Source organism: Rattus rattus, chromosome 6 (genome assembly GCF_011064425.1).
Source record: "Rattus rattus isolate New Zealand chromosome 6, Rrattus_CSIRO_v1, whole genome shotgun sequence".
Lineage (NCBI taxonomy): Eukaryota > Metazoa > Chordata > Mammalia > Rodentia > Muridae > Rattus > Rattus rattus.
Window position 1 is genome coordinate 101,091,611 of NC_046159.1, and position 15,947 is coordinate 101,107,557.

Here is a 15,947-nt window from a genome sequence, read left to right on the forward strand (position 1 = left end):
TTCCACCAGCGACATACTTCCTCCATTAAGGTTTCACCACCTTATTCTCTACCAACAACCTACTGGGCATTAAGTGTTCATATGCTCAAGACTTACTAGGGACATCTCATTCATACCATTAGTTCCTAACTCTGGTCATTCCTGTCACCAAACCACATTTCTCCCGGGAAGGGAGCATCTTGATTGTTCTGTCTGAATTCTCTACTCGATACTTACCCCAAATCTACCATTTGTAGTGCCCAGTGTGGTCCTCAAATGCTGGTTTTTTGCCTAGTGTGGCTCAGCCTCAGCACAACAGCTAAAGAGTCAAGGGTCAAGGACACTTACAGGGTAACAGCCTGACCATGGGATGTCTTTTAGCATCAACATAGGATAAATGATAAACCACATTTTTTTTTTATTTTTTTGGAGCTGAGGACCGAACCCAGGGCCTTGCGCTTGCTAGGCAAGCGCTCTATCACTGAGCTAAATCCCCAACCCCGATAAACCACATTTTTAGGCCTTATTAACAATATCAGTCAATCTCCAAGACCAGATGACATTGCCTAGAATTGTTAAATATCAAGGGAAGATCTTGACCACAAATATGGGCAGTTAGTTGCTGAAGCAAATGGCCAAGCAGAATTCCACAGCATGTAAAGACATGGGGCAGGATGGACTGAAAGGAGTCACAGCCGTCCTGCACAGTTTACTGCAGTTTGCTTGTCTCTTCTGTTTCCATTCAATAAGTAAGGAAACTAAGGTCCCAGAGAGCCAAGTGATGAAGTCAGATTAATAAAGACTAAAGGAAGGGGATTGGGATTCATTCCGGAAGTGCTACACCATTGATGAAATGATAATATAATTGACAAAATAACTGATTTCTCTTTAGTCAATAACTATAGAGTTAAGTCTCTCCTTCACCTTCTGTAACCAGTTCCATGATGGCATCCAGTATGTTCAGGGAGCTGTGACAGGGCCATGAGAAGTTGAAAGCATGGGTACCAGGTGCTCTAGAGTGCTGTGGAGGTCTCAGGAGATGGGCAGACATTTAAAACTTGCCATTGTTGCATAACATTTTAATAAATGTGTTTTCTCTATTTCAGTGGTTCACTAATAGACTAGGGGACTCTTCTAATCATGGCCAGAGGCTAGGCATAAAAACAGAAAAACTAAACAGTAAGCACACTGTCTCCTATATTTCCCAGAATTAAGTAGAACTGGCCTTATTTTAAGTGTTTTTGATGAAGGAAGCATTTGATTGTCTCTGTGTCTTCTTTACATGGAATCTTGTTGATGAGTGTTTACAAAGATGTATCTGTTTACCCAGATCCTCATACCTTCCTCACCTTATGCAGACAGGGTCTTAGAGAAGCTAAGGCTAAGACTTAGAGCTTTCAGCTTAGAGGTGCAAACACCAGTCATGAAGAAAACACTTAAGTGTGTGATCAAAGTGATTCATTCAGCTGATCAGCACAAGACTCTTCTCCAGAGCCCATCATTCCCGTGCCCATCACTGACTCACTTGGATGTCCATCTCTGTAGAGAAGTTGGGTGCTTTTACATTCCACACTACAGCACAGTAGCTTCGTGAGAGCTGTTCACCTCGTGTTTCCAATAGTGTCAACTCTTAAGAAAATGGTTCATAAATATCCCAGGAGGTTTTAGATAAGAAAGCAATTTCCTGAGTCAACTCTTCAAATGTTCATATATATCTTCAAATAGAAGGCTAGGGCTGTAGTTCAGTTGCTTATCCAGAATGCATGAGGCTCCAGATTTAGTTCTCACCCCAAAAAAGAATTGACACAAGATATTATGGTTCTTTATACTAAATTTAAAAAGTGGTAAGTTCCAGATAGTCATAGTCAGAAACTTACAAACTATTGTTCAAATGACTTCTGCCTGAAAAATGAACAACCAGAGAAAGAAAGCAATACTCGTTTATTATTACCTGAGCAAAAAAGTCAACCCAGATTGGAATTTCTTTACATTGACACAACAGTGTAAACTCACTGCCCTCCTATACTGGTTAAGAATCCCCATACAACCAGCATCAGAACACACTCCTGGGCCAGTGACTACCAACGAGAGGGAGGGAACAGACAAACCAGACTCGCGGTGCCATGTGAGGGACGCTTGTTTTAAGCTATAACACATGCCTAGGTTGAAAACTGTTTCAGTTTTGTGAGTCACCCCAGCAGTGGAAGGCTGTACACAGCCGTCCTCACTGTGTCTTCATCACGTGCATCCATTTAAACAGGTCAGGGATGGAGCAGAGAGGCTCTAGGACTGCATTCTGGAAAAGGCAACACTGCAACCTGTCTGTCCCCAGCAGCTTATCCTGATGCTCTGGTGTCCCACAGCCACTCTGATGTATGGCAAGCTCCTGTTGGTCCTCACTCTCCATAGGTGGAGCTGCGGGCACCAGAGAGGGGTTGGATCTGCTTACAGTGCTCAATGCATGGGCTTAATGTTCTGGCAACCCAAGCCAGCTGGTTCAGGAAGAGATAACTGAGGAATGGGGAGGGGAACCTGCGCCTCCTTCCAGGCCCGTTCCTGATGTCCTACAAAGCAGCCATGTGAAGGCTGGCCTTAATGTTGACACACATGCGAGTGTATACATACAGGTGCAAATAAGCAGTTACCATTTGAATGAAACATATGAACCATATTAAAATGAAGTTGTGGAGAATGGAAGATAGCTTAGTTGTGAAAGTGCTCGCCGTGCATGCATAAGGACCTGAATATGAACCCTGGAACCCACAAGAAAAAATTGAGCATGGGAGTGCATGCTTGCAATTCCAGCCCTGGATTCCAAAGACAGGCAGATTCCCTGAGACACAGTAGCTGACTAACCTAGCTTAGCTTACTTGGCAAACTCCAGACCAGAGAGACACCTTGTCTCAAAAAAGAAGATGGCCATCTCCTGAGGCATGACACCTAAGGTTGACCTCTGACCTTCATGCCTAGGCATACACATAAACACACATACATGAACAGGAAACAAACAAATCTAAGATATCTTTTCTCAAGCTATATAGCATCAAGAGGAGAACTTTGGTCTGCAAGCTCTGCTTCTTATCCTTCTCATAGGAGCAGGTTTAAAGTAATCCACTGGTATTTCTGGTCATGGGGACAAAGCAATAAGGTTAGCTGAACCCTCATGTCTTATTTCCTTCAGCTGGGAAACTCGGAGGAAACCATCCCGTGCCGGGAAAAAGAAGCCACTCTTAACAAATGGGCCCTGGAGACTCCAGAGGGAGAGTTTGCCTCATTTTACTGTTGCAGTGTTTGCTAGGAACCTCTCTGGGGTGCAGAGGCCTACACAGCGTAGTGATTAAGACTGCAGATGCTTTGACCTAGGGCAAGCAAAGGACGGAAGCCCTCCTTATCTGTAGTCATTGTCTATAAGAGGAAAGTAATCATTTCTTACCGAGTAGCCTTGTTCTGAGGACCGAAGGAAATAACAAGTACGGCACTTTGAATGGTACATATTAGATACGTGTCCAGTGTGTGCCATCAATGTTGGAATGAAGAGTAGGGTTTTGATTTTTGCTTTCACATGTGGTATTTTCTCTGAAGTCAGTGGAGATAAAGGAGTCACGGAAAGTTTATTGGAGGAGATGAGTTTTGACCTTGATCTTGAAGGATGAAATTGACTGAGATTAGCAAATAGAAATCAGAACTCCATTGCAGACGGGATCCTACAGGGGTGGATGGGGTCAGAGGCTTGCACCTGCTCCTCTGCCAGTCGTTCTTCTTCTGCGGCTCATTTCTATAATTCCTAGCTCCTTATTTCCCCTCATCACTTCAAAATGATGAGAATCATCTATTGCCATGACAACACAATGGAGTCACGAGCTCTCACTTTGCTTCTTGTTCAGAAGCAGTGTCTATCAAGGCCATTTGAGTAAATACTTCTCATTCTACTCCTAGCTGCGTTCTCTCTCTCTCTCTCTCTCTCTCTCTCTCTCTCTCTCTCTCTCTCTCTCTCTCTCTCTCTCTCCTCCTCCTGAGCCTGAAGAACTAGCAGTGTCAATCTCAAGTGTGTGCTGGGTGTTTTAAGTGAGCCATTCAGCAGCTCCCCATTGTTCTCTGATCTGGATAGTATATTTACCTAGAGCACAGTTACTTCTAGCAATAGACAAGAATAGAAACAGAGCTATCAAACTAATTCATCTTTCCCAAACCTGTCAGATAAAAATCCAAAAAGATACAATGTTAGGCTACCATGTGATTTTTGCTTGTTAGTCATGGGACTTGCCAGCTACAGAAAAAGGGATGAGCCTTGTGAAGAGTTTGAGGAGCTTTTCTCTCCCCACCTCCCTCACAGATAACAAGACACTGACATGTAGCACTCACTCCAAGCTAAGCTCCCAGCTCCCACAGGACTCTGCAGAAAGCCTCTCTTCAGTGGCAGTGTGCTAGTCCGTGAGGTAGTGTATTATGCCTTCAGAAAGTTCCAGCAGCTAGGAAATTTGATCCGCATTAAACTGAGCTTCTTCCCACTTTGCAAATAAGAGTTATAGATTCCAATGGGCGCAGTTTGAATTGTGTCAGAGGTCAGACTACAGTTGGTCAAAGTCAGTACTGTGTGTGTTGCTTTGCTTGCTCACTCTCTAAGTGATCAGTGGCCTTGGGAGGGAGGCTCAGCAGGAAATGCCCAGGGCCCAGTGTATGTGTAAGTTCCTCTCACTGAAGGGGTTTGTTTTCTCTTGACATGAACAGGAGACCGGATTATCTTGAATGTCTTTCATAATAAATCTCTGAGCGATATTCAAAATGGACCCTTTCATACTGCAGATAATCTCTCCCACTTCCCCTCGTAATTTCAGAGTTGGTCAGAGCTGGATGGATGGTATAGGACTGTGGTTCTCCAGGGTCCCACCTGGAAAGGGACAGCAGAGCCAGTGCTAGAATACTATTTGCAGCTACAGAACATGCCCCTGCAGCAGAACATATCCCCATGTCAGTAAACTGTGAAAGGAGCCACAGCGCTTGGGCTATTAATCAAGTACTAGCAGTGACAGAAGTCTGAGTGCAACAGAGTAGCATCCCTCTGCGTCCCCTTGGGACTGCCAGCTCCACCCCTAGTCCCGGAAGCACTTTCACCTATGCAGGTGAGCTGGGAGGGGGACCCCCAACAACAGGACAGCAAACCGTTCTGCTCAGAGACCAGTGTCTACTCCCACCTCAGAAAAGAGCAGCAGGTCCTCCTCATGCCCCAGCTTTCACGCTGGCCCCCACATCTCCATTGCTTCTCCTGCCCCAGGTTCCGGGACATTTCCCTGGAGACTCACTCTCTAACTCTAGGGACAGACCACAGTTACTTGTAGCCCCTGAGGTCTGCTAAGGCAGTGCTGCACAGGGCTCCAGGCTACATCATAGGAGCTTTTTATGGTGGATGAACCTATGGGCTTTTTAAAATTAGAAATAATTCATATACTATACAATTCACCATTTGCCTTGTGCAGTTTACTAGGGAGATTCCACATTAGTTTTTAACATTATGGTAAAACACGGAATTTGCCACTTTAAACATTTAACCATCAGGGGCGTGAATTGCCACCATTATCTGTGATCTACTCCAAAACTTTTCTGTCATTCCAACCCAACATTCTGTACCCACTAAATAGTTGTATGTTTTCCTCTGCCTGCCCTGTTCCCCAGACCTCTGGGATCTGTAACCTGTTTCCTTTTGAATGAGTTTGCCTAGTCCACACGCTTCATGTGTTGACTCATGCAGTTTATATCTGGCTTATTTTATGTGATGTATAGGATCCATATGAGAACTTCACTCAAGAGTTTGGAGAGATGGCTGGAGAGTTAAGAGCACAGAATGCCCTTCAGTGGCTCTAAGTTCTGTTCCCAGAACCCATATCAGGAGTCTCATAACCGCCTGTAACTCCAGTTCAGGGCATCCTGACATCTCTGGCTTCTGCAGACACTTGCACACATGAGCACGCGCGCGCACACATACACACACACACACACACACACACACACACACACACACACACACAAGACAATTTTTAAAAATTAAGTTAATGTGAAGAGCTGTAACTCTATGTGACCAGTTCATTCCTTGCCTTCTGTTGGGTTCTTAACAATTGTCATCTGGAAGAGTCATTTGACAGTTCATCATGGAAGGCTTTGTGACATCCATTATTCTAGCTGGTTATTTTAAAGCTTTTACTGTTTAACTTGTCATGTTGTTATACAGTCTCCCACTGAGCTTTTTATCTTCGAGGACAGAGGCGTGTTTCTATTTCTTTGTGCAGCTATTCCCTGTGGCACTGACTGTAGATCTCCAAGATTCCAAACTAATGACTTGTCTTTTTCTTTCCTATCAATCTTCTGACTTAGCACAGACTAGAGAAGAAACTTCTTCAGTAAGTCCTTCCCTCATAAAATTCGTTGTGACTGGTAAGGTTCTGGGCAGAGCCGCTTTCTCGTGTTGTATAAGAATATATACAAGTTGAATGTCCTTTATCCAAAAGGCTTGATGCCAGGTGTGGTGACACATGCTTTAATCCTAGCACACAGGAGGCAGAGGCAGGCGCATCTCTGAGTTTGAGGCTTCTCTAGACTACATAGTGGAATCCTGTCTTCAATAAGGCTTGGATCAAGGCCTGCACAGCTCTAAGCTAGATGGGGTCCCAGCACTGAGAGGGGTAGTGGACACAAGGCCCTGTCCCTAACTCAGAAGTTATTTTCAAGTGATAACCACTAAGGAAGAATTTGTGCTCCAGCAGAATCCCACTGCTCTACAAACCACATGTATGGGCAGGCCCCCTGCCCAGCACCAGATGGCCAACACAAAATGACCTCAGTGGCATTTTTGAAGGAGTTTTGTTTCCTAGTGATTTGTCTGGGCATTTTTTAAAATGTACTTTACAAGTCATTTGCTTATATAGTGTGGTTTTTTTGAGGATTTCAAAATCTGACTGTTTTTGTAGGATTTCTCGATGTGGATATGGGGGTGTCAGTATCTACATTTGCCTGTCTCCTTTTCTGCTTGTTTTGTCCTATTCTGATTTTTTTTTGTATGTTTTTGTGGGATTTTTGTGCTGCTTTTGTGTATGTGTGTAATGAGAGAGAAAGAAAAGGTGTGGATTGAAGCAGAGAGGATCTGGGAGAATTTGAGGGAGGAGAAACAATGACCAGAATATATTATATGAAAAAAAATCTATTCTCAATAAAAATTTTAATTATTTTTAAAGGCTTTGAACCAAAAATGTTTTGAATTTCAAATTTTCCCATGTACATATCTCCTGAAGGAAATTTTACACAGTTAATTTTAGTAAGCTGCTTTTGACCACAGCCTACCATATCAGGTCAGACATGGATTGTCTCACTAATGCTACCATGTTACCACTCAGGAAGTTTTAGATTTGGGGTTAGGGAAGCTCCTCCTCTATAATGATGGTGTCACTTTATCGATGCTCTCCTTCACATGTCCTGTGCAGTGTTATTCTCACCTCGTCCCAAGAGCAGCCTGATACTGGTTCTGTTATTACTCGTATTATCATTGTGTAGACAACCAGTTCCCAAGGCCCTATCGTCAGCACTCACTAAAGTTAAACATCTGGCTGGAGGCCCGTGTTCTGACCCACAGAGCCAGCTAGGGTCTTCTGCCCTAAATCAGCAAGAATGGGGAGCCTGGCCACTGCAGTGATGGTCCATCCCTCTCATCACTGGTGCTGGCTATCAGGATCAGGGCTGGGTCCTCCAGAGCTTCCCCCTGACTGCCGCTCCAGCCTCTGGGGGTCCACAGTGCTACTACTAGCCTGCCTAGCTGCTCTTGGAGGCGCCCGCTTCCCCACTCTCCCTAAGGGATAAAACTCATCCTGGCCTGGGTCTGTGGCGTTAGGTAATACTCCTGGGGTAGGAGGGTCATTGGAAACCCCACCAGAGTCTATAAATACTAGCTTTTTCCTGTATTAGATTAGCTGGAAAGTGGCCATCTTGCCTAGGCAATTGTTATTTCTTAAAAATAAATGACCAGTGTACATAAATAGTTGAACATCCATCTTTAACGCCTTGCATAATACACTGTAAGTTCCACATCTGTCATCCCAACAGCCTGTTACCAAGCCACAGGCAGATAGAACTGGTTCCCAGAGTAACCACAGGAACGTAAAGCTCTATGAAAAGCAAGTGCTAGCCAAGAGCCATTCCGAGCTAGCTCTTCCCTGTTTCTAGGTAAAGTTCTAGTTAGGAATGAAGGCCAGGGTTTGGGAGCCACTCCCTGGTGGCATTAGCACACAGGAGGCTTGCCCTTCGAGCTCAGGACAGTACTGTCTCCTGACCTTGGCCCGGGGGTGGGAACTCTGTAGGAAGGCCAGGTCATTCCTAAAAATGAGCACCCAGGGGTCCTGGGTGGCCTGAACATAATCACTCATATTCAACTTAATTTCTGTTTCTCAGTGTTTCTGAATGATAAGATCTTCAGACCACCATCCACGCCCTGTCCCTCCAACAGCATCCTGAATCACTGGACACCTCTTCCCTTCCTGCTTACACTCTGTTGATTCTCAGAGGCCCAGAGCCCAAACTCGGCCATCCCTCCAGTTCCAGTTCTCTACCTGCCTGCTTCATTCGACTCCGTTCTAGTGGTTGGAGGGGTTGGCACCCTGCTCACTGACTCTGCCACATGGGGATAGCCTAGACCACTGTTGATTGCCTCATGAATTAGCTTCCAGAAGCATCAGTGTGCCCCAGGCCCAGTCCAGCCTGCTCTGCCTGTCTTCCCATCTACTCTGGTGCAGGGCCCAACCAAGGGCTTTTCCTAGAACATGCTCTCTTACCTCACAGCCAGCCTGCAGTTCTAACCTCTCCCTTTAACTTTGCAGCACAGTCTCCAAGCAAAGAAAAAATGTCATCAGCTGTGTCACAGTCCATGATTCTCCCTACTCTGACTCCTCCAGCAACACCAGCCCCTACTCGGTGCAGCAGCGCACAGGGCACAACGGCACCAACACCTTGGACACCAAGGGGGGCCTAGAGAACCACTGCACCGGCAACCCCCGCACCATCATCGTACCCCCACTGAAGACGCAGGCCAGTGAAGTGTTGGTAGAATGTGACAGCCTAGGGCCAGGTAACGTGGGACCACGCATTTCTCTGCTTTTCCTGTTTTCTGCTATTAGAAATGTTAGTACTAGTGAAACAGAACATACCTAATTATTTCAGGTTGTCTACATTGCACACTTGGTTTTGTTCAAGCAGCCACAGTGGGATTCTGCCTATATCATAGATTATCACCATATTCTACGTAGAATATTTTCCTTTTGAAATTTGGAAAGCACGACTGTCCTCTAGGTGGCCCTGCTTCTGCCATGCTTGATAAACAACAGAAGCACCCCACTTTCACCCCACTTTCTTATCAACTGGTCTGGACATTCCTGACATCTTTCCAGGGTAGAGCAAGTGTCTGGTAAGGAAGTACTTGATCTGACCTTGCCATGTGAGGTCACGGACCCTTTATCAGGACTTCTTTGGGCACAGAGATCTGAGCCAGGCACATTTCTCTCTGCTTTACTTGAAGAACTAACATCCCACGAGGCTTGTCCTGCACACTGGGCCCTGGCAGGAAGCACTGAACTTAGCCTTTGAAGGGAGGCAGTGCTTGCCATGCTCTTCCTCAGCAGCAGCTCTCCAGCGTCTCCTTCACTCCAGCTCATGAGAGATCTGCAAGTCTGCTCTTCTGCTACATGCTGTCATCAGCCACAGGGAGCATCTTTGTGACGTCAGAAAGGAGCATACTGTCAAACTTTGTCTAGACATGATAGGCTAGTTATTATTCCTTGGCAGGGACTTGTGTTTGTCACCTGACGTGGCCATGGCCACAGGAGATACCTGAGGCACCCTGGGAGATGAGGGCTCTCCTTTGGTGGTTGCTGAGGCTGCTGCTCGGTGTGCTGGGTTTGATTAGGATGAGAGCTATAGGGACTTTTCCAGGCCGCTGCTGCCGCCGGCCTGCAACACTTTCCCAGTATTCACCAGGCCTGGGATTGGGCCCTTTTTACAACAAGCAACTCTGCCAGGAAGAGAAATGGAAACAAGCTCAGGCTTCTTTCTTCTTTACCATCTGACTGGGGTTGGCCCATGTGGGGTAGGTATGCTCACGGGCCTCTTTCAAGCACTCCACCTGTGGCTTTAGGGGCACCACAGTGCTCCCCAGAAAATAGGCTTATTAAATTCATCTGCCTGCACCCACCACTGCTCATCTTCATGTCCTAGCTGCCCACAGTCTGTGGAGTTGATGCTAGTTTTCACAGTCAGTACTCTCACTGTGAGAAGCAGTATGGGCCCACAGTGCCTGGCTGAGAAATAACATGAGGCTGCTCACTAAGGGGTGTGCACATGGAATGAACCCCACGTGGACTATCTCTAATATAACTAGTCTTCATAGAAACTCAACATGGAGCTACTGTGATTACCAATTAAAAGAACCGTGCAAGAGCACAGAGGTTCTCAGAGTGGCCGTGCTTGCAGCCGGACTCTCAGGATCTGCTGCTACAGATCACCATGCTCTAAGCACATTTGCATGGACACCCTGCATGAGTGAGTGTCTGTTCCCTCATGGCCACAGACTCTGCCTTAGGATAGTCCAGTCACCATATCTTGTCACCACAATAATGCAATAGGTAGAACACTGGGGTCTTTCCAACGTTGTCTCTTGACAGACCCAAGCTGTAGATCCCTTGGACTGATTGATTCTTCTGAGATAATCCCTACAGTTTCTAGGATGCTGGATGAGAGCAGAGATCTGTCCATGATCTGTCACCAGGCATGGAGGAGTTCAATTCCAGCACACAAACTCCTGGTGCCTGCAGAAAAAGGAGAGCTCTACTGTCAGTCAAGGCACATGGCTTTCTGTTTTCCGCCATATCGAGTCCTCAAAGACCCAGGCCTTGCCTGAGCTTTGAGAATCTAACTGGATCTAACTGGTTAATCTGGGCACTTGGTCCTGAATATAACAGTCTGCTCCACTGGCACCTGGGAAGTTCAATACACCAATTCCCAGGCACCTCCTGAGGGAAATCGGGATGGGGAAATGGAAGAGGCCTTGGGTGCCAGTGTACAGTTAGACATGGGAACCTCATTCTTTTTTTCAAAGATTTGTTTTATAAGTACACTGTAGCAGTCTTCAGACACACCAGAAGAGGGCACCAATCTCATTACAGATGGTTGTAAGCCACCATGTTGCTGGGATTTGAACTCAGGAAGAGCAGGCAGTGCTCTTAACCACTGAGCCATCTCTCCAACTCAGGGGAATCTCATCTAAGACTCACCATCTCCTTCGCATCAAATCAATCTTCCTTTACTTGAGGCTGGGAGTTTCTTGAGAGGTGGGATGTTCCCCTCTGTCTTCTGCCCCCAAGGTTTCCAGTTTCCCTTTGTCCTGAATCTGTGCTGGAACTCTTCTCCCATTGTCAGGGCTTTTCCAGTTTCCCTCTGTCCTGGATCTGTGCTGGAACTCTTCTCCCATTGTCAGGGCTTACCTTGGGCTTCACAACCCTGGAATCTGTCAAAAAGTCATCTATCCCAAGTCATTCAAAGGCCCCATCTTTTATTATACATGTTCCTTAGTGTGTAATGCCATCTGTCCTAAGAATAAGATTGACCTTATTTTAGTCAATCCCAGAAACTCCATGAAGGAAGTGAATCCTTAACTACATGATACAAGAGACTGCTCAGATGTCCTTGGACTGGTGGGCATGAGGGAAAGGCTTGTTGCCTTTCTTGTTGTGCTCTCTCCCCTTGGGCAAAGCCCTCCTCAGGCCTGTTCTTAGACAGAGAATCAGCACCCCTCTGTGCACTGGTCTCCCAGCTGGCATTGTGTTCCTAGCTAGGCCAGCACCTGGGGCAGTGGGAGGCAGGCTGTCCTTCCACTCCAAACCAAAGCTACTTTCTTCCCAACTAATTCTCCTTTGTTCTTTAGCTTTTAAGGAGTAGAGTGAATATATTAACTGGCTTTTAAACTGTACACCAATAGTACAGTTCATAGTCCTCTTGTGTTCTGCCAGGCATTTGAACCGTAGAGCACAGAGGAGGTACCTGGAACCTCCTCCCGTACACGTTTGCCTAGGCTCTTCTTGTGCGGGTCCTAGAGGCATACAATGTCTCCTCAAGACTGTGCACCTGCCTGTTGCTTGCCAATTGTTGGCTCTTGGGTATTGTTCAGTAGAGACTGTAACTTAGCCAGGTCTGTATCTATAATACCAACCATCACAGAAAAAGCAGAGACAGGAGGATGGCCCGTTTGAGGGCAGCCTGGGTTACATATCAAAGGTAAGAGGGCAGAGGGTTACGACCTGTGCATTTAGGCGCTTACCTTACTCAGGGTGAAGGTCTCACCCTGCCCACCGACAGTTAAGGCCTATCCTGACTAATCACTAGCTAGCATCCTCCTGCTCCCCTGCCTCTTGCCTTTATGCTCTGAGGTGCTTCCTTATTGCCACTCTCACCCAACTGCCTCCTGGGTGGTCCATGCCACAGTGCCTGGCAGGCAGCAGGCTCTAATAAAGCTCTGGGCTCTCCTGCCCAAGTACTTGACAGCCATCTGATGTGGGTATTGCCCCTGCTCAATCTCCTACCCATTAAGGCTGTGGTCCCCCCACCCCACAGCAGCAGCAGCTCCCAGAATGTGTTACAATGCAGGCTCTTATGCCATCCCCAACTACAGGGCTGGAATCACAGTGACCAAAGAATAGAGCAACCTCCATACTGTCAGTAAATAGGAACAGTGGCTATGTCAGGCCACTCCCTGGAAGAGTTATTCTCATGCTGCCGGGGTCAGGAGAGCTGCATGGTTCTTGTAACTTCTGCTGTTCATTCTGGTTGTGTGTTACGTTCAGCTGTTAGCATGATCACATCTGATCCTGCTGGGAGGGAACCAGGCAGGCCTCCTTCCTTCCACACATCTCCCAGATATTGCTATAACACTTCCCTCAGTGGACCAGTAGTGTGGGGCTAGCATAGACCCCCACATGCGGCCAAGGGCCAGAGCCCAGCTGTCTCTCCAGAGTGAAGTGAATGGCTATGTCTGGGGAATACATGGTTAATGCCTGGACAGCCTTAGGAACGTGTCCTTCCTGGGAGGCGCTGTTTGGAAGGGAAGGGAAGCACACCTTCTAGACAGCCGAGGACATGCCACTGACCTATATAGCCTGTTCTTCCTCCCTCAGCGATCAGTACCAGTCACCATTCATCCTCCTTCAAGTCCAAGTCCTCCAGCACCGTGACCTCCAGCAGTGGCCACTCTTCAGGGAGCTCGTCAGGAGCCATCGCCTACCGTCAACCGCGGCCAGGCCCCCACTTCCAGCAGCAGCAGCCCCTCAATCTCAGCCAGGTAAACCCCAGCAGGCACAGTAGGCAGTGTCCTTAAGGGGCCTTGTTGGTTTACTCCTACCCTCGACCAACCCTGGGAAAGGTGGCATCTCTTGTTCGCAGAGAGCCAGCCCAAAGCAAAGTGACAGAGTACTTAGTAACGTGGTGCCAGGACAGACTTGCTGATCAGAGAGGGCCCACATGGTGCTAGGTCAACCCAGCAAAAGGTGGCGTGGTGGCATGCCATTGCCCTGACCCACCAGGCTATCCCTGAAGTTGCCTTGCTGCAGAGGGTCCTCAGCTAGCACCCCAGAGACCTGCATGCATGACCCAGAAATGTGGGTTCTTCATAGGAGAGAGGGCTTTTGCTTGGACTGCTTCTGGAGGACCCAGTTTTAGAGTGAGATGTGGGAAGGCATCACTGAGAGAAGGGTCCTTCTAACCCTTCAGCCAAGTATCCCGCTTTGCTCGGGGCTTTCTAGAGAGCACCCTAGCCTGTGACTGGCCAGACAGACATTACTTCCCCAACCCAAACAAATGCTCATGCTCTCTGCTTTTGAAGGGAAGCATCTGCTGTTACTCCTGCTTCTCCTTCTGTCCTTCTCCTCCTCCTCCCCCTAACGCAGTCCCTCTGCTGCTTTTCCTTCCCAGGCTCAGCAGCACATGGCTGCAGACCGCACTGGGAGTCACCGTCGACAGCAGGCCTACATCACTCCTACCATGGCGCAGGCTCCGTACACCTTCCCGCACAACAGCCCCAGCCATGGCACCGTTCACCCCCACCTGGCTGCGGCTGCCCACCTCCCTGCCCAGCCTCACCTCTACACCTACACGGCGCCCACAGCCCTAGGCTCCACCAGCACTGTAGCCCACCTGGTGGCATCCCAAGGCTCAGCACGCCACACCGTGCAGCACACTGCCTATCCGGCCAGCATCGTCCACCAGGTCCCTGTGAGCATGGGGCCCCGGGTCCTGCCCTCGCCCACCATTCACCCCAGTCAGTATCCGGCCCAGTTTGCCCACCAGACCTATATCAGCGCCTCGCCAGCCTCCACCGTCTACACTGGATATCCACTGAGTCCTGCCAAGGTCAACCAATACCCTTACATATAAACACTGGAGGAGGCCCGCCAGGGAGGAGGGTGGAGGAGCTCCCAGACCGACCTGGGGAGCTGGGAATTTCTACTGCAGGTGCCGCACACAAACAATGCAAATGGGGCAGGGAGGGGGGCAGTTGGGGCACAAATGAAACTTGAACTAGGAAGTGGGAGGACTTAGAGCGGAGAAGAGAACATTTTAAAAGGAGGGGTTTAAGGAGGGGAAATCTATGCTTTTTATTTTAAAAAAGAAAAAGGAAAAAAGAAAAAGAAAAATGTTAGTAACAAAAGAGGAAAAAAAAAGAAAAAACCACAGCTCACAAACCCATTCTGCACCAAACTGGAAAGGAGGAGGAGTGGAAGACTGGAAGCAAGGCCCAGTTTTTGAAGAACTTTATGAACTTTTTAAAGATTATTTTCATATGGCAGCAAGTGACATTGAAGAATTTGCTGTCAGGGACACCTGATATGGAAATCCAATAGATTTTTAATTAATTGAACATAAAAATTAGGGATTTTCCCAGAACTCCAAAAGGGTCAACATCCCTTTCACACGTTAGGCCCTGGTCTGAAAAGGCTCATATTTGGGGGTTGGTCTGGGGTTGGCAAAGCCCAGTTCTAGCTTGTTTGTCAGAAACCATGGGGTCAACAAAACTAGTGGAAGATCCCTAGGAGAAAGGTGGGTTTCCTCTTTTGGAGCATTCTGGATAAATCCCTAAGCAATGTTAGTCCTCAGATGTCATTAATGATGTATGTTGCCGTCTTTAATATTTTTCTTTTCTGAGATTTTTTTTTTCTTCTCTTTGAATCAACCCCTAGTCGTGTAGCGTAGGGCTAGTGGTTGTCCTGGACACCCTAGAAGAATGTAGCACTGCACCCTTGTTTCCTACCTTATGTTCAACTCCAGTGATACCAATAGACTATTCCTCAGTATAATTGCACAAGCAAAGTGATTTAACATAGGCATGGAACCAATGTGGTGGTCCAGGTTAGCGAGTGAGTGTGCGTGAGCACGTGTGGGTGTGACCGGGGCTGCCACCCTCCCCGTGTGTCCCTTGGCACCGCCGTCACAGCCCTTGCAGTCTTGATTTTACATCATTCCCTCCTAGTGCCTTAATGACTGACAGACAGAGACACAGCAAAGGGTTTACTTCCACTGGTACTCCAAGAAACTGGTCGGGGCTGGTCATTTGTGTAAGCTGTTAGAGTATTGTACTTGGGTCTTTATGTTTTTGCATTGTTTTAATGTCATGTGGATTGTCTTTCCTGGGCTCTTTGTGAGCAGAAGGATTTCAAAGAAGCTCGCATGACGGAAGGGGGAGAATCATGGATCTCAGGAGGAGCGTGGGTGCTGTATGTTGAGGCACATTGAGAGCAGAGATCCAGATACACTCCTCACCCTGCCCTAGCTCTGCTATGGATGGCTGGAGTCTTAGGAATGTCAGCTTGCTGGGTAGCTGCCTCAGCCCACCACCTCCTTCCTGGGGCCTTATGAGGAGAGGGCAGAGACACTACCTCCCCAGTCCCTCCCTC

The 15,947-nt window shown here is 47.5% G+C and overlaps 1 protein-coding gene across 4 annotated transcripts in view; it reads left to right on the plus strand.

The window, feature by feature from the left end:
* The window catches only part of Hipk2 (homeodomain interacting protein kinase 2), a 177,693-nt gene extending 162,986 nt beyond the window's left edge, over window positions 1–14,707 (plus strand). For all 4 annotated transcript variants that reach the window (XM_032906718.1, XM_032906717.1, XM_032906719.1 and 1 more), the window contains exons 13-15: window positions 8,835–9,082; window positions 13,176–13,339; window positions 13,969–14,707. In XM_032906718.1, coding sequence (XP_032762609.1) covers window positions 8,835–9,082; window positions 13,176–13,339; window positions 13,969–14,430 — 874 coding nt within the window. In that variant the 3' untranslated portion in view covers window positions 14,431–14,707. The remainder of the gene's footprint in view (window positions 1–8,834; window positions 9,083–13,175; window positions 13,340–13,968) is intronic.
* Window positions 14,708–15,947: the final 1,240 nt, after the last annotated feature.